Source organism: Trachurus trachurus (genome assembly GCF_905171665.1).
Source record: "Trachurus trachurus genome assembly, chromosome: 2".
NCBI classification, from domain to species: Eukaryota; Metazoa; Chordata; class Actinopteri; order Carangiformes; family Carangidae; genus Trachurus; species Trachurus trachurus.
Window position 1 is genome coordinate 4,721,474 of NC_139914.1, and position 18,168 is coordinate 4,739,641.

The 18,168-nt window shown below is 43.2% G+C and overlaps 1 protein-coding gene across 1 annotated transcript in view; it reads left to right on the forward strand.

The window, feature by feature from the left end:
* Positions 1–14,543, forward strand: part of zranb3 (zinc finger, RAN-binding domain containing 3) — a 72,724-nt gene extending 58,181 nt beyond the window's left edge. Inside the window, exons 18-22 of the mRNA XM_083992097.1 lie at positions 4,878–5,018; positions 8,475–8,642; positions 9,529–9,721; positions 13,018–13,149; positions 13,847–14,543. Of these exons, the coding sequence (XP_083848223.1) occupies positions 4,878–5,018; positions 8,475–8,642; positions 9,529–9,721; positions 13,018–13,149; positions 13,847–13,945 (733 nt within the window). The 3' untranslated portion in view covers positions 13,946–14,543. The remainder of the gene's footprint in view (positions 1–4,877; positions 5,019–8,474; positions 8,643–9,528; positions 9,722–13,017; positions 13,150–13,846) is intronic.
* Positions 14,544–18,168: the final 3,625 nt, after the last annotated feature.

The following is an 18,168-nucleotide window of genomic DNA, read 5'->3' on the forward strand; positions in this document are numbered from 1 at the left end:
TCTCAACTGGGGGAACGTGTTTGGGTGCATGAACCTAATCAAGGTGTGAGTAGGAGGCAATTGGCCCGGGTTGATTTGATACCTGTTTGATTTATTCACTAATCAGAACCAATCAAGCTCCAGCTTCTGCTCAGCGGGGCGATCACGGCTCACCTTCGCAGCGCTGAGACGCTCAGTTTTCAACTGCTTCAAACTTAATGCACTTTGCCGGGGCCTTCCAACGCCGTGGATGCTTTTCGCTGTGAGCCACTCGTGGTGATTTACGGTGATTTTATACGAGTTAAGCGCATTTTAATCTGGTTTGCATCCTGCCTAAGCGCGCTCCATCGCGGAAATTGCAGCAAACAGTGGTGATAAATGGTTTATCGTTTCTATTATCGTCCATTGTGATGAAGAAATGCACAGATTTTATACATATTGCTAAAGAACACAGTTTAACGTGCAAATTAACAGTTATTTAGTTGTAATTGTCACTGTGTACATCACCCATCACCCAGGTATTTCTATAAAAGTAGGATGCCATAAACTCACACATTAATCATCTACAAAAACAAGCACAGATGGTATTTGCCACCGTTCACATTGACAATTAAAGAAAAGTGTTAGAAACATCAGATGTAGTAGTCAAAACATTAGGTTCAGAGAAAGTAGTGGACAATCTGTCATAACAACAGGTTATATCAAAGCGCTTATGTAAAGTTAAAGAACCTGTGAGAAAGAGACTTTTAAAAAGAAAAAGTCCAAATCGAAGCAACAGCAGCCAAGATATTCAGAGTTTTACTCCCCACAATGAATCACACCACGGAAACAAAACAAAATAAAGGCAACACTGGATCCTACACTTCCCATTATGCAACTTGATAGCATCTTCCTCCCTGATAGATGCCCACATCTTTCAAACTCCACACGCCCAGTTGGTAACACTGTGGCTCCTGTTGTAAATGTTAAGTCTCGAGCCAGAACAGAGAGAAGGCAGATAGTTATCGCAGCTCCTCCAGAGCCACACAAAACATTTCCACTGGCTCAGTGGCCCATCTTATGATGAGTGTAACTCATCCTCTAAATTCTTCTCATCACATCAGAGTCAGTTTCAGATACCGCATGTTTACTGGTTTTTGTGCCCGCGCTTCATTATGATAACTTCAAGCCTGCCATCGCGTCTGCCAGGTAAATGCTTGAACATATGCACCTCCATGTTTTCTTCCTCCGAGGCTGACTGAGAGCAGCAGCTTGTTAGTTTGATTTCACAGCTGAACGGGGTCTGCCGGCCCCCGGTGCTGAACCGCAGGTCGGCCTGTTTCGGGGCCCCGGCTGCTGCTGCTGCTGCTGCTGTCTGTCTGCAGCTCTGTGGGGCCGCAGGTACGTCGTCAGCAACCTGCTGCTGCCACCACAGGCCTGCAACAGCACCCGTGCAGCTGGCCACCATCTCCAAATACTGTAATCCAGTGAAGAGCACATGAGCTGCTGCATTTAGTCAGCGGAAAATGCTTTATTACTTAAAATACATACAGATTAAATTAATAACATACAAATGATTTAGTACTGAGCTTCAGAGAGGCTGATTGGTGGATTTTATTGAAAGGGGCAGGATACCGATTCCCCCTGTTTCTAGTCTTTATGCATTAGTTATCTGCTAGTTTTAGCATCGTGTTTAACATACGGTCTAGTCTAAAGTAGCAATAACATGAATTGTATGGCTCTCAAAATGTCAAAATCTTCTTTTAAAGATGTGAACCAACTGTGTTTACAATAGATTAACAAAAAATATTATTGCAAAAATGCCTTTTTAAGATATTTAATACTTGCGTCCATGTTTAGCAGCTTGCAGGTTTCTTCTCCTCTGTCTTTGTGTCTGTTGGCACATGAATATGCTCTGGTACATACCCAAAACCTCCACAGGCCAGCCTCAGTGCATCATATTTAGCATTTTAATGGACTGCACCTTTAGTAGTGGCTGTTTACCCTCTGATGGAACGTTTTCAAAAATGGTTTTGTTTCATACGTGTCTTAAATTAGACATGTCCTTCCCTTAAGGATGAGCCAGAGGAGGTTAGGATGGTGGCAGTGGTGAAGGAGCAGCCGTCACCTTAATGTACAGAATCACTGTCCAAGCTCCGAGCTGTGTGAAAACATGCAAACACACAGACCCAGACTCTCCCAGAGGCGCAGTTGGACACCAGTTTAGTGTAAGGTATCTTGTTTCATGCAGCCTCTGTGCTGGGACTGTTTGAAGCAAAGGAAGCTCTTGTGTTTGATGGAGACTTACCTTTTTCCTCATCTCCCCTCAGCTTCCACAGAAACCTCTCCTCTTTGATGTGTCTCCCTCCTCCACTTTCTGCCTCCTGTCATCCATCTCTCCTTTATTTTTTTCCCCCTACCTTCTTTCCATCTCCCTCCCAAAGAAAGTAGTCCGTCCAGATGGAGGTGTTGGAAATGCATTAAAATGCTGTTACACAGCCTGAAACACTTAAAGCAGAGTTTAACAGTGGCACTGCCTTCCAGTTTAAATAGCAGGGTGTTTTTCATGGAGGCTACCATTTCATTTGTAATCAGTACAGGAATGCATGGTGACATTTCTCAAGTAGAATTAAATAAGCTGTTTGCATTCAGACTTCTCTTTGAATGAAGTGATTACAATAAGTCTTTGATTGTCCTTTGAGTTGGAGAATATAAAAACTGTATATATATTTTTTTATATATATACTATATATATATTAAATGCTTGGGCGTAGAGATTAGGTTATAGATTAGGAATACTGTAAAAGATTCAAAGTCTCAGTCCACAGAGAAATACACACCCGTATTCAGAAACTGAGCGTTAGAATGAGCTGTTAGGACTTCTGTAACTTTGTGATGTCACAACAAACCACCTGGACCGGCCATTCAACACTTGCACGATTTAGTTTTTGGTTCTTAAAACCACAAATATTTTTACTCATAGATCAACACTAAAAATAAATCAGAGGGAAAATGTACAATATGTGACCTTGTACTATTTATGCCGATCCAAATTTGACTATATTTTACAAAATGCTACTCTTATTTATCTTAAAAAGGAAGATAGAGAATGTATATACATGTGAAAATAATATATATTTGACATATTTGGCAACATCACTCTTGATAAAGGGGCATGTATGTTACATATTATATTTCTTATTGGGGATTAGACCAAAGACTAAATAAGTCATTCTATATGTAATCACTGGAAATGTTTATGTCTTTTACTGTGTGGCAAACGTTTCCTTGTAGTTAAACAGCGTAAGTGTATTTTTCTACATGTCCTGCAGTTCTAGGAGCCGAGCCAGATATTGATTTTATTTCAGCGGTGGCAGAGCGACTGTTTGTCTTCCAGCAATAAAGTTTCAACAAACTAAGTTCAAGAATTGACGTAGCTGTCAAAACAAGTGCTGGGAAAATATACCATTAATTATTGATTCACACGACAATTAGTGAACAGTTTCATCACCAGAGTTGATTGTCTGTGAAATAGCCACAACACGCCACAGCTGTCCCCCGGTCTCTCTGTTCATTTTCTTCTTAAAGCCTTTAAAATCCTTGGTTTTTGCTCTGGCACCACCTCACAACCAATATCTGTTAGACTTTATCCAAGCAGCAATGGGTTGGGCACATTATAGATTGTCATAAATGTAATCCATCTCTCTCTCATCAATACAACATTAACATTTTCTCTCATTTCATTATTGCAGAAGATGTTTATCCCAATAGACTCCCATGTTAAATCGACACAGTTCGATCCCCTATTTCAGGTTTTCTTACAGCTTCCATTTTTACTCTAATGGTGTTTAACTGGCAGTTGGTCTTGGGCTGGGTAAAAAAAACACACACTTTGTACACACATGCTGAATTGTTGACAGTCATCCAGTTGGAATAAGGCTCATGCTGCTTCTTGAACGTGGAAACTTCAAAATAAAAGTCCAAAAATGTAAATGTTAAAGCCTGGATGGCTTCATCAAATATCTGTAAGAAAACCATAAAACACCAGCAGCTGCGTGATGTCTGACCTCCCTGTAGAGGAGGAAATAGAAAAGATAACTGCTCTACTGGGACTATTAGTTTGATCCATCATCCCTCTTTGAAAAGCCTTAATGTTACCTGGAGACATTTGGTCGTCGTTGGTTTCCTTTCTCTCAAGGTATTGAATATTTTTTTACACCCTGAACAAAAGAAGTCAGTGCTTTTTTCACCCCAAACCCCCCGTCTCCTGTATTTCTTGTCAACTCAGACATCCTTGGGTCATTTTAATCCTGCACAGATTGACATGTAGTGTTTCATGCAATTTCCAAGCTGCACACCTAGCATCTGTATTACAAGGGCCATAAAAAACAGTGGTGGGGCAGATGGATTAGATTAGATGATTGACGATGCCTGTGGGGAAATTAGATTGCTGCGGCAGCAATAGTAATGGGATTCAGCAGGGGAAGAGGACAAACAGAATATAAGCACACAAACAGAACAGAAAATAAGCAATGAAAGGAGGATTTTTTTTTTTTTTTTTTTTTTTTTTTGCATTTAAACACAGATCGGTGCCAAGAAAAAATATAAAAGTGCATCTGGCTCCGCACCGAGGGTGTTTGTGGAGTTTTGGCAGTCCTGTGAGTGTTGGTGTGTGTTATATGGATGCGAGTGAGTCCCAGAAAGATTACCAACAGTCCCGAGCAACATTAAATTCCCCATCTTGCCCCGGCCGGCGTTAACGCTATCAAGAGAAAGTTTATGGATCCATCTCCTCGCAACTGCTCCCCCATGCTCAACCTGTGAATCAGCTCTCTTCATCAGGCTCTCAGGTTATATAACATCCACAAAACCAACCGTCCACTCCGCTCGCTCTCACTCACAGCCCTTTTTTTTCACAGATACCTGAGCAGAGACGAAGTGGCCGAGGCCTCGCTGAGCAAAGTCCAGCAGGAGGGAGGCAGCGTGCGGATGGTCACCAAGGAGAACTTCTTCACAAAGAGGAGGTCTGCCTCTTCATTAACACCGCCCGCTGCAGAGAGGTGGGTGAAGAGGGCAAACACACGGCTCTTTAAAAATCCTCTGCACTCAAGGTTCAACACAACTGATCTGTATTTTACACCCATTTAGATTTAAATCCTCCTCCATCTCTTGGCCGTGTCGTCCATATACTAATAAGTTGTATTTATGCTCTTTTTAAAGACGAGGTTTCCGTACGACGGCGCATGAAGGCTTTTTACTCTTTCAGGGATTCAGTGTATTTTCATTTTCCTTTTCCTCAGCTGTCGCCATGGAGACCTGCATGCGCCTTGCAGTGGAGGCCCACTCAGTGTGTTAGTACAGTAAATATAGACCATAATACAATCTACCGGGTGAGATGTAACAGCCAGCTCAGCTCAGGGAAGGGAAGGGGAGGGGGTGGCATCACCATGGAAACCTGCAACAAATACACACACTTATTTGTGGAGACTGGCATATTATGGCACTGGTGTGCAACGGTTCATGGGATAGGATGGTCTGAGAAGGCGTTCTGCGTCGCCTGGTGAATGACGGACACATGAGTGAGTGGTGATGGGAACCGAACCCCAGTAGTCGTAGCTTTACAACCGTATTGATGCCCATCTCCCATCTCTGGGAGAGTTCAGGGTGGAGCAACCTCAACACAATCGCTCTGTGAAGGCCGCCTTCTAAGGATAAAGCCCCTAATTAGAAAAAAAACTAACAGCTCAACATGAAAAAAATGTTTTATAATCTACATTAAAGCTTTAACTTCAAAATGAAAAACCTTTTCTGTTTCTCTGACATTATAACATGTGTCTATATTGTTTTTCTGCCTGTTCACATCTCTAAAGCTCAAGACACACACACAACAACACGATGTTCACCAAAATCTCTTTTTTTAAACCAAAAAGTCTGGATTTATGTGATTGAAGTGCTCACTCAAGGTTAAAGTATTGATACTGGTTAAAGTAACACATTTCTCACTCAGTGAAGCATAAACACCTTCTCTTACAGGTTTATTATTGCTAACGCTCAAACCGAGAGTCCACAAGAGGCGCTAACGCAAAATGTAGCAAAACAGACTCCTGACCAACAGTGAGCGAGCACCGCATCGACTGACAGGTGGACTTGCCCAGCGTAAGACCCCACCCTCCCCCACCCCCCCACCCACCCCTCCAGTGCCTTTGGTTTCCTTTGGTATGAAGCTTCAGAGATGAGCTGCAGTGGTAAACATTAGCCGGCTGTGTGCCGTTTGCTGAAGGCATGTTGCGTGATTTCTGGGGTTTGAAGTGTGAGTTTTCAGAGAGTTACCTCATGCTGCGATGCAGAGCTGCCAACACGCTCAGCTGCTTTGTGCATATATGAATCTGAATGACTGTGACGCGTCATGTAAAGTATATGCAATTATTAATTTTAACAAATTGTCAGTCGTACTGTATATTTGAGGCACAGTCGTAGTTTTCTAGCAGTCACTAGCAAACCAAGTATTTCTGGATTAGTTTTTTTTTTTTTTTTTTTTTCCAAGTGCCATGTTTTAACCAGTCTCAGTTTGGGCACACCAGTAAAAACTCTATTTCCGTCTCTCTTTCATCCACAAGACGATGCTGGCACAGCGTTTGTCTCTTGGTACTTCCAGTTTTTTTGGTATCTTCTCAACTTTGAAGCGGCAAGGTTCCTTTTTTTAGAGGGTTTTTCTTCTCCATTTCAATGATTAAATCTCCCTCTGTAGCGCTCTCTGTCTCCTTGGCTCTTTGTTCCTCTCTCTGTCTGTCTGAATTGTAAACCACGGGGAAAGAGAATTTAGTCCATCTGTCCCCCTCCATCGTCGCCCTAGCACCCTGCTGGGACAACATGGCAAGTGCCCAAACTCGCTGTCCTCTGCCAAAAGGGCGGACACACACACACACACACAGAAACACACACACATACACATATTAGAAATGTTCTGGATCCCCTTCCACTGTACTGTACATACACACATTTCACAGCACTGTAGGTCTCTCAACTCTGCATCTGCAGCCCACAAAGCAAGCACAGGTTTTTTTTTTTCTTTTGGGACAAATGGATATTGAACAGTGTTTGCTGTTCTGCTGAGGTTGAAAGAGCCGAGGTTTACATTGAATCTGGATGTTTCCCTGCAGATTGAGGTCTGTCAAACAGGTCAAGGTAGCTGCTCTTTGAGAATTCACTGCACAAAGGTCTCAAAAACCTCATCATGTGCTCATAGAATACATGTATTTAACAGCGTTTTATGTACCACACCTGTCTGGTGTGAGGCTTTTCTAATCCTCACAGATTCACCAGTATTTTTTATTATACAGTATATTTCTAATATTGTTTCTGATCTGCCTCTCTTTTAAATTCTGTTGTTTGATGTTGTTTACTGTCAATGCAAATCCAACAAAGCCTCTTGTGTTTACCTGTTAGCTTGATTTCAGCTCTCTTTAAAGGGTTACTGCTGCAGTTTTGTGAAGTGAGGGGACTTGAAAGAGAAAAGTGTCAGATATTTATTGCATTACTATTGCATAGTATTCAACCAAACGTATGAAAGTATGAAATCCCCCATCATGCAACACAGCAGTATCTTCACTTGCACCCGTCCAGTCTGGAACAGATTTTTCATCGACTGCTCCAAGTGGTAGAGTCGACTCTAGAAGGTCCTGATCATTACCGTTATTTCCTCTCACTCTCCAGAGCCACAGACGACATTTTACAAACTGTTCGCAGCTCGCAGAGGCTGAATTGTAGTTTCCATGACAAGTGAAACGACCTTTGTGTGAAATCGATGTTGTGACCCTTGAAGAGAACCACTTTTGTCCTGCGCTAACTCTTTCCGGTGGCTTCTACTTTTCTGCATTAACTCCACTCTGCTGTGATGATTTACATGATTCAGAGAAGTGAAAGTTATTTCACCTCATCCTGAGACGTTCCTGACATTTCATCCCCAGTACGGGCCCATCGCAAAAAACTCTGTGTCTTACACTTCCCATCATGCAACTCAGTAGCTCCTTTACTCAGATTCAGACTGATCAGATGCTGAAAAAGCACACAATTTGTTTTGTTTTTTCTTATTCATGTAACTGTAATAATGTAACAGTTATTTGTATTTGCCTGACCAAAACATCAATAAAAATGATGATAATAATAATTGTAATAATAATAATGATGATGATACTAGTGGGTGTTGTAGTGGCAGATCTGAATTGTGCTGCTCCAGAATCAGATACCTGCACAATGAGGACACAGAGGAGATGATTGTATTATTGTATATAATTCGACAGATCCTCACAGTGCTGCACCTCACACTCACTCTGCTTAAACCAGCTGGAACTGCAACTCTCACATTAGATCTTTACATGCAATGTACGTTATCGACTCACTGATAAAACAGTGGTGGTCTCTCTGAGGTTAAGCTTGAAGGTGAAGATGAGACCGATAAGAAACTCAACTCCTTATCCAGTTTCTAAATGTGGTCACTCTATTTTCTGTCTCTGCAGCCGGGACAAGGAGGACAAGGAGTCCTGTAAGACAGCGGAGGAGCAGCCGCCAGGACAGTCCGGTTACCTGCAGGCCGTGGACAGCGAGGGCGTCCCTCTGTGTCTGTCCTGCCAGCAGGCCTGCTCTGCCACCGGCGGGGCCTGGGACACGCGGTTCTGCAGCCACAGGTGATGCAAAAAACATCCAGTTAGAGGGCGAATTGTGTGAGTGTGAATCAAACGGCAGATGCATGTAACTCAACTCAACACAGCCTCAAACTGAAATGTAAATCACAGAAGAGCATGTTAAATTTACTTTGGAATAGTTTGTGAATGTGATTTATTAAACTTTCCACGACTCACTGTTCTCCTCCGCGCCCAAAGCCCGCCCATCTGGCACCAAGAAAATTCAATTACAGTCGAAGCTCCGAGGGAGTTTGCACCAAACAAACGGAAAAAGACAACAGTACAACGATGACGCCACCTTGGTTTGCTTTGTTGAAATGATGCCGTTTGTTGTTAGCAGACATAATCAGACTCTAATAGTAAGAATGGCTCATTACTTAATCCTTTCCTGTCATCCTCACTTCCTCATCTCTGCTTTTTAACACCAACATAAAGACTCTTTTAGCACTAAGTGGAGAAATATTGTAGGTTCATTGTCTGAATTTTTCTTTCTATCCTTGAGCGAGACCCTGCACCTTTCTTCGCTCGGTCTGAATAAGACTGTCTGCTAAATTCTTACAACTCGAAAAAACGTGTTGTGTCCATGTGTGCCTTTAGTCTTGCTACCTATTTAGGGTGGAAATTCAATTTCCTGAAGTGGCTTTCAAGAGCCGACTGCAGGTCATTCAGTCAAGGTGATGCACTTCACTTCTCTTTGGCTGGATGTTATCAAAATTTAACACATGACTCTTCTGAAAGCAGCACAAACACAGTGGTATCTGCAGTCCAGTAGGAAAAAACACACCTTTGTTTGTGAACAGAAGATGATTTATTTTTCATGTTAAAATTTAAAAAGGTTGTAAATTCAGTCCAGATGTTGCCATGTTTTTTTTTTTTTTTCCACCCGTAGGTGCCAGGAGGAGTTCCAGTTGCGCTCCAGTCAGACGTACATGCGCTCGCGGGTGCTGGAGGTGGAGCAGGGGATCTGTCAGCTCTGCGGCCTCCACGCCCACGACCTGTACCTGAAGGTCCATGACGCTCCGCCTTCCCAACGCAAAGAGATGCTGGAGAACACCTGGCTGGCCCAGCTGTCACTCAAACAGGTGAGGGAAGCCAATATTTAATCTTTATATACTTTATAACCTATATTAAAACACTAATTTCACATCCAGCACTTTACTTTTCTTCCAAAATCCTTTAAAATCAACAAATACAACGCATATACAAGGTTGTTGCTCTGAGAAACAAGCGCAGTGGCAAAGGTGTTTACATGATGGGAACTTGGTTTTATCCATAACCATAAAGCTGACCAGCCCTCGCTCTCCTCTGGAGGTATTTTTTTTTACGGCGCTCCAGCTGTGATCTCTGCCGTCTCCACAACAAACTAAACCTCCATTTGCTCTTGAACTCACCTCTCGAGCTGCCTGTAAACATCAAGGCCTTGTGGGAGATGGTGTTTGTAGAAGGCTGCGCACAACAAGCAGACTACACAACAATATTAGATCTCTTTTCGAAAAAAAATAGAATAAAAAATCTCTACCTCTTTAAAGCATTACATTAAGAACATAAATATAAAATACATTTTCTCTTTCCACTTCTTTGATGATTTCTTCTTTCTTTAATAACTGTCAGAGACCCAAAGATTTCAAATGAAGAGATCAGAGAAAAGGTTAAACACGTCTAAGCTGCAAAACTTGGTGTTTTTTCCCCCCATGATTAATCATCTGATGATCCCTCAGATTTATTTCAATCTTTGGAAAGGTCACGACCCCTCAGCAGGAAAACCACTGGAGTAAACTCAATATAAAGTTAAACGAAGCCAAAGTCACAGCAACAGAAGAGTTTTTCCTTGCACGTTGTTGCATTGATATGAACAATAATGACGTATGTACTGTAACAGTGTAAGGAGCGCTTTATCGGATCAACACATTTAAAACGCGCTGCGATATAAAGACACTCCACCAGTCTCCTGATGGGAGCTAAATAACTGACAAGGGAAGCCTTTTTTGTCTTTGTGTTTGTGCAAGTGCAAAAATAAAAGTGCCCTGTGCTCTGCATCCCACCCACCCACGCACACATGCGCACACACACTGTTTCTCACACACACACACACACACACACACACATACACACACAGGTTGATCTGCACTCCAAGGGGCCAGCTCCCAGTAAATGGATTGCTGGGCCCATTGATTTTTTCTCCCAGTGCCAGGCCTCGACCAGTAAGCCTGTTTGATTTGGTTGGCTGTTATCCTGCAAAGCCAGCCCCCCCTCCCTCACCTTAAACACACACACACAGACACACACACACACACATAACACACACCACCTTCCTTCCCAGTGCCGCCGGCAGCAGCATCAGCACCAATCGATGCACCGAGCTTTAGAGGAAACAAACTCAGCCACATGATAAGACGCCGCAGCGGTGGAGGAGCCTCAAGATTATAGGCTCATTCTTTGGTTCATGCTGGGGGTTCTGGTGTGTGTGTGTCTGTGTGTGTCTGTGTGTGTCTGTGTGTGTGTGTACTGGTCTTTATATGTACCTTGGGGTCCCTTTCTGTGTGTGTGTACCGTGCATGTATTGGTATTTTGGGTTGTATTGGCCTTCAGGTGCCTGCAAGCAGAAGTTTGTCTAAGTGTGTATCAGTGGGTCTGGTGCAGCAAGATTCATGGGTTTCTGCACAAAAGCAGGATGAATCGACTGAAATGTGCAAGTGTGTGTGTGTGCGTGTGTGCGTGCGTGCGTGTGTGCGTGTGTGCGTGTGTGTGTGTAGGGATGTGAACTCTGCCCCTGTGAGCATGCCTGGTCTTTAAATCTGTTGGGATCAATTCCAGCTCGCTGCCTTAATGTCGGCAGAGGAGCACTCAAAGCAGGAAAATGGATTTTTGGCCCTGAACTCCTCCCATCAGGCTCCGCTCTCTCTGTTTCTAATTCTCTCAATCATCATTTGCTCTTCCACTTTCTTCCTCTGTATTCTGTCCGTCAGTCTGCGTTTCTTTCTTTCTTTCTTTCTTTCTTTCTTTCTTTCTTTCTTTCTTTCTTTCTTTGTCCTTTTTTTTTTTTTCAATTTCTGCCTCTCCCTCCTCATTGTGTCTTTTCAGTTTTTCAAAATAAAAGATTGCGGTAATTCAATTTCCAGGTCACTTTTGTTCACAGTGTTTCCTCCCCGTTCTCATGGACCTTGAGGTTTATATGCAAAGAAACAGAAAAGAAAAAAAACAAGGTCCTAGCAAGGTCGGCTATTTTGTGTCACAGCTTCGACTTCCATCTCATCTCCTTTCATTCATATGTATCTTCTGTGTGACTTCACTGAATAAGTGACATTAACCAGGTAGGTATGCTCCATATTAAAACCATTGGGAAGCTGTGGCAGAGACTTTTGTTGAAAACATAAAGAAGCTGCATGAAAAGAGCTTTGCTATCGCTCCAACGCCAGCGTTAGCATGAACAGTTGTTCGCCTCAAAGTCCAAAAGAAAGTCGTCTTGTACTTTTCACAATATTCTTTCATTTTATAAACGACTGCACAGTATGCGGCCCATTAGTTCAGCATGCTAACATTAGTTCAGTGTTGGTAGGTTTCTTTCAAAAAGAAATTTGTGGACCAACTTAATGATTGTGACATTTTTGTCCGATCGGCAGTAACGAAGGAAAATCAAGAAACGTTTTGTCACAAATTGACAAAAATGTGAACATAGGAGCATGCATCCTGTTGTAAATCGTTATTCCCTGTGGTTTATTTAACCTCATTTCTGTGCCTTTGTCTGTCACACACTCACAACTAGTCACTGATTAAGTTTCCCTACAGCTGCCCATTATGTAGGCCATAAGCATTTTGGTGATTTATAAGGCTGCACCTGAGGCATCTGTTGGGTGTGATGGATAATAGAGAGCTAAAGTTCACTGTCATCGATTTGGTGCAATTATTATTTTCATCAACTGGTCTTATCCTCCTCACAGTCACATGGGCTTACATTAATCTCAGCATTTAAACCTTTATCAGAGGCATCCTGCGTTTTGTTTTCATTATTTACTGCTGTAGATTTCTGACACTTATGTGCTTTGCTGTCTCATTTATTTTTATCTTTTTGTTATTGTGGAGCACACTGCAGAAGTGCCCCTGCGGTGCAGAGATTTGTTTGATATGAATGATTTTGTGTGTGTGTGTGTGCATTGGTGTGCTGTAAAATAACAATTTGGGTCACTATAGAGCTCAGAAACACTGAGCTCTACTGAAGAAATAACATCAGTTCAACAAAAATTAACTCCAGCATAGATGGATGGTTTGGGAAGGCCGTGCAATCACAGCTTGTTTTGGGCAATTTGGAGCGCTTTATGGAACCATCCAAGGGTAGTCGGTGTACCGAGACGCTCACTGCTCCACTCTGTGTGTTTTCTAGCTGAATGAAATGATCCGCGCTCCGGTCGAAGGGGATTTCTGGCAGGTGGACCACATCCGGCCGGTCTACAGCGGAGGAGGACAGTGCTCTCTGGACAACCTGCAGACGCTCTGCACCGTCTGCCACAAAGCCGTACGTGAACAACCCGCACCGCTGCACCCATAACAACCCCCAAGGGCTTAAGGGGCAAAAGCAATTTATCTAACATTTAAGGTGCACTGTGGATGGACCTCTCCTTTATCCACGTATGAAAAGAAAAACTCATCACTCATGTTGAGGATCATGTGCGATGGCAGTAATGTGATACATGGTCAAACACATAGATCAAAAGTCATACCATCGCTCACAAAGCTATATAGATATTCTCTGTAATAACATCACATGATGTGGTTGTATGACATATTGATATATAGCGTTTGTGGCAAAATACTATAAATCTGTCTTGGGAACATTTTCCTCTGTGGGCATCTTAGGCCAATTTTTCATAATCACTGGCAATTCACTTCTTAAAAACAGAACTGATTTGAGCCGCAGAGGTTTCAAAATAAAATACAGCTTTTATTGTAACCATAAATGTGCTTTATTGTCACGCCGGAGAGCATTTTTGTCAGAGTGGGTGTCAGTTTGGACGGAGATGCTTCCTCCATTGACGTATATAAACTGATGTGGAGAACTGGGCGTTCTGATAAGGGGATCCTCTTCGCTGTTTATGCCACCGCTCAGACACTTTAATCTAAAGATGCTCGATATATTGATCTCACTTTTTTTTTTCCCTTCTGCGCCGACTGCAGATTTAACCTCTTACATCATGTTCCATTTTTCTCCACAGAGGACGGCTCAGCAAGCCAAAGAACGGAGCCGGATGAGGAAGAGTGCCGCTGCCTCCAAGGTTGCGTCAGACATCAGTAGGTTCTTCATCAGGAAATGAGACGACACACAGGTTTAGTAAGGGTTGTATAGGTGTAAAATCTCCTGAATCAAATTGGTGACATGATTTCTGACAGTTTGGACCAAGATGCATCATGATTTTTTCAAAGACAAGCTTCACATTACGGTATACCGCAAATGCCATTCACTGTGACAGATTAGGATGAAAGGCCAGCTTTTCTTTTTGGAGTCGCCTCTGCTTCTTCTTCCTCACTTTCCGATGATATCACTCAGCGGCGCCCTGCTGGACCCCGCTGCAGGGAGATGCTGTAACAGTGGAGATTTACCTGAAATAAGAAAAAAAGAAAGAAAAAAAGGAAAGAAAACACTGACGACTACATCAAATGCAAATTCAGCCAGCTCCTCTCTCGTCCCCGAACCGTCACGAGTGCGGTAGTTTTGATTTATGACGGCCCCCTTTTTTGCTCGAGGCTGAAATGGAGCAGGTTGTTTAGAAAGATGCTGCTATTTTAAGATTTTGCAAACTTGGTGGAAAGTAGCAGGTGAGAGATGAACCAGGGGGGGATTTGCGATTAAAACTCTACGCCAGAAAGCACAACCAAGTGTCCTCAATGACAACAAGTAGCACCTTGCGAATCTTCCACCCCTGGATGATAGATGCATTCTCCTGAGTGAAATAAAAACCTATTTTCATCATGTTGCATGTGTCTCCTTCTGTTCTGCCGGTGCTTTAACCACGGTTCGGACTGTAAATACACCAAGACGTTGGTTGTTCTGACAAGCTCGCAAATCGTTTCATTGCCTCAAGTCAGGAACATCATTGTCCACGTCCACGCATCTACCTCCTCTTCAGCTGTGCTTGATGATCTGAACAGAGCTAAAGTCAGTCAGGAGGGCTATGTTTAGAGAGACGGAGAGCAGAGTTACTATGGAAACAAGGCTTCAGGTTCAGCGATGTCGGGAATATTGAATCTGTTCTTGTGAGAGTTATACAATGAGCCAGACAGACATCAGAAACTCCAATCAATACCAGCAGGCTCCTGTGAAAATGAGGCCGTCACATTCCTCCGCAGCAGAATTTCACTTCCCCCCTCGGAGGCCGAGGCTCCGTCGACAATGTCGCAGATGTTGTCATGTCACGATTTGTCTGTTTGTCAAACTCCCCAACTCAGCACATTCCTGCCATCGCTGGAAAGTTTCTAATTTTTCTGGCAGGCCCAACTTCTCCCGGCCAATGGAAGCGCTCGGTGGAAGCCACAGCCTCAAACTTTCTCAGAGCCCATGTGGGTGCGAGCGTGGGTGTATGTGTATTTCCCCTACGGCTGCTCCAGGTCTCCACTTAATAAGACCGTTGTTCCTCTCCTGTCCAAACCGACAAGCTTTGTGAGTAATGAACATCTCCCAGGCAGCCTTCCAACAACAGCAGGTTTCAGTGTCAGTCCCTGTCAGCAGCCAATGACTCTGATCTGCTGTTTTATTACACCCAAAAGGTGTGTGTGTTTGCACGTGTGTGTGTGTGCAGAAGAAAAGTGATTGAAGAAGGAAGGCGGAGAGAAAAGTGTAGCCAAGTGTGTTTCTGCACGTTACACAAATAAAGCGTGTGTGTTTGGCAGAGGAGAAGTGTATATTGGAAGAGGGAGGAAGTGTGTGTGTGTTTGTCAGATGGAGCCATAATGAGGCAGCGCCCAGATGAAGACGTCTCATGTTCTTCCCAGAGGGTCTGCTGGGTAAAGAGCGGTTATGCATCCGCGTGACACTGTTTGCATTGGACAACCTATCAGCCCAGAGGAAAAACATTACCTCTGCAGGTGATGACAGTAATAAAGATAGACTGGAGCACCGACAGACGGCTGCAGAGGTCTGCCTGTTTGCTCTCTGTCTAACACACCCCTCCTGTTTTTTTTCTTTTTTCAAGTCAACATCACAGCAAAACCCAACTCACTTTTCTTCTTTCTTTTTTTTTTTTTTTCTCCATCAAGTGCAATCAACATCTTTGCCTCCGCGCCACTGCTGCAGACATATTTCAACATGTTCCATAGCAACACGGCATACAGTGAACGTCACATGGCCAAAATTAGCCGGGGCAAACATGTAGCGGAAATAATGACTTATAGCTCGAAAAGGCACGGAGTATAGTGACATGAGAAAGACAGAGGAGGGAGAGAAGAAAAATAGCGCCACCTGAAGAAAATCCAAAGCAAACAGAAGTCAAAGGAAGTGCAGTGGTGAATATCAAAGTTAAAGACAGTTAATACAAGAGCAATATAATAGTGCTTTAATATTAATGTATATAGAGCTGAAAATAGTAAAATATTATAATATAATAAAACAAAAAATCCTATTTGTGCGCTCAAGTATCAAGAAACATTTGGATATCAATGCAACGCCTCATGTTAACATCAGACTTACACCCCCAGTGTGTCACAATGTAGGCCACTGAACCTCCAGGGGCCTCGGCAGGGCTCATGGGGGGTCCAAAGAAAATTGAGAAATAGATTAACATCGTTATGACTCAATTCCATATAGGAATTTACTCAATTAAAGACGTTATATTATGTATAAAAATGTAATTGTAGGTTTCACTCTCAGCACCATTCCCCTGTAGGTTGTGCTGCTGACAGTATGTCCTTTTAGGGGTCTGTGACATGAAAACGTGTGCTGCTCCGACCAGGCAGGAACTGACAGTAAACTATACAAATCATTCATAATTCAATCATGATTTGCATTCAGACAGCAAGGCGTTATATTTGGCGCCATTCCACTGGTTATTCCATTTCAACCTCGCCTGCCCTCATAATCTACTTTGGCCTTTTCAAGCTGAAGGAAGCGCTTCTACAAACCCAATCTTGTGTGACAGGTGTGATGGAGAAGGGCCAATAAAAGCCTGCACAGAGCGCCGCGTGCAGCCGTTGGCTCTCCAATCCGTGGCTGAATCCTGCTGTGGTTTGATTCCTGGCTGCCATACTCTCCACTGTGAACCCTCTGTGCCTGTGACCCTCGCTGCCCTTCAGCAAGGAAGAGGAAATAGACGCGAGGGAGGCCCGAAACCTCCCCTGCTGCGCTCTTCCAGCAGTGGAATAAAAAAAAAAGGGGACGGCAGCTCTGATGTTCTGTCGTCTGGAGGAATGTGAACTAGAGAACCTCATTACAGAAAAGGAGCGGACCTTTAGTCAGACCTCTGCGGTGTTGTGTTTCAACAACCAGAAAGCTTGTACTATAAAAGGCCGGACCTGTATCGTCTAATTGAACTCTCGAGTCAACACCTAGGAAGGAAGTCTTGGCTTTAAACAGCCGCAGCCGACGAGAGGCTTTTGTCTTTATTGTCACATTATCTCTTGGGATGGTGATGAGATGATTAATCATCTCCTGCTGCAGCCTCGTGCTGGCACCGCTCGGCGGAGCGCGACACCCTGGGTGGAGGAAAATGGTATTATGGCCCAGGTAATTGGTGGAGGACCATCACTCATAAGCGATCTAATTAATCTCATTAAAGCACCCTCTCTGGTTGCACGGAGATGTTTCTTGAGGCCCGCTGCAGCAGAAGGCGTTTTTTTCCAAAATGATACTCCAGGAGGAAAGGAAAGAAGAAAAAAAATGCAGCTGAAGCCAGTAACAGAGCAATCGATACAACAATCCCATGTAAACCGTGGCGGGCTATTTTCTAATGTCATCCGGCATAGTAGGGGATGTGCAGTGCTAAAAGGATGCTTTCTCATTGCTCAGCTGGAGATGGCTTTTGTCAAGTCCAAATTCTATTTATTCAAGATGGCTCCCTGGTTGTCTCCCAAGATGCATGGCATGCTGCGGATTAAGACCAAAAACGCAATCAATTCACCCAGCAGGAGATCAGGGGAAATAACAGATAAGGTTCTTAGCATAATTCATACAGTCCCCAATCTGGCTAGGATTAATGTATGTCTTCACTGTAGCTCGCTCTCATTTGTATGTTGGAGCTGGTGTGGGGCTAAATTGGCGCCTCATGTGGCCCATTACAATCAGGTTTTGTTTAGAAAGGCCCCTGTGAGGACTGGATCTGACCACATTGTTTTACATGGCATCTGTACCTAATGCAATTCAGGACTGATGTGACCTCATCTGCATTTTATTATCATTAAGAATTTATTCTCTTGTGTCAGTGTGTTAATCAGTGTAGAAGCAAATTATATATATGTATATATAATGGAAAAGGTCACATGCATGAAATATTTAAGCCTCATGTTTATGGCATTAACACGATATATCTTTGATCGGTTAAAGGGTTAC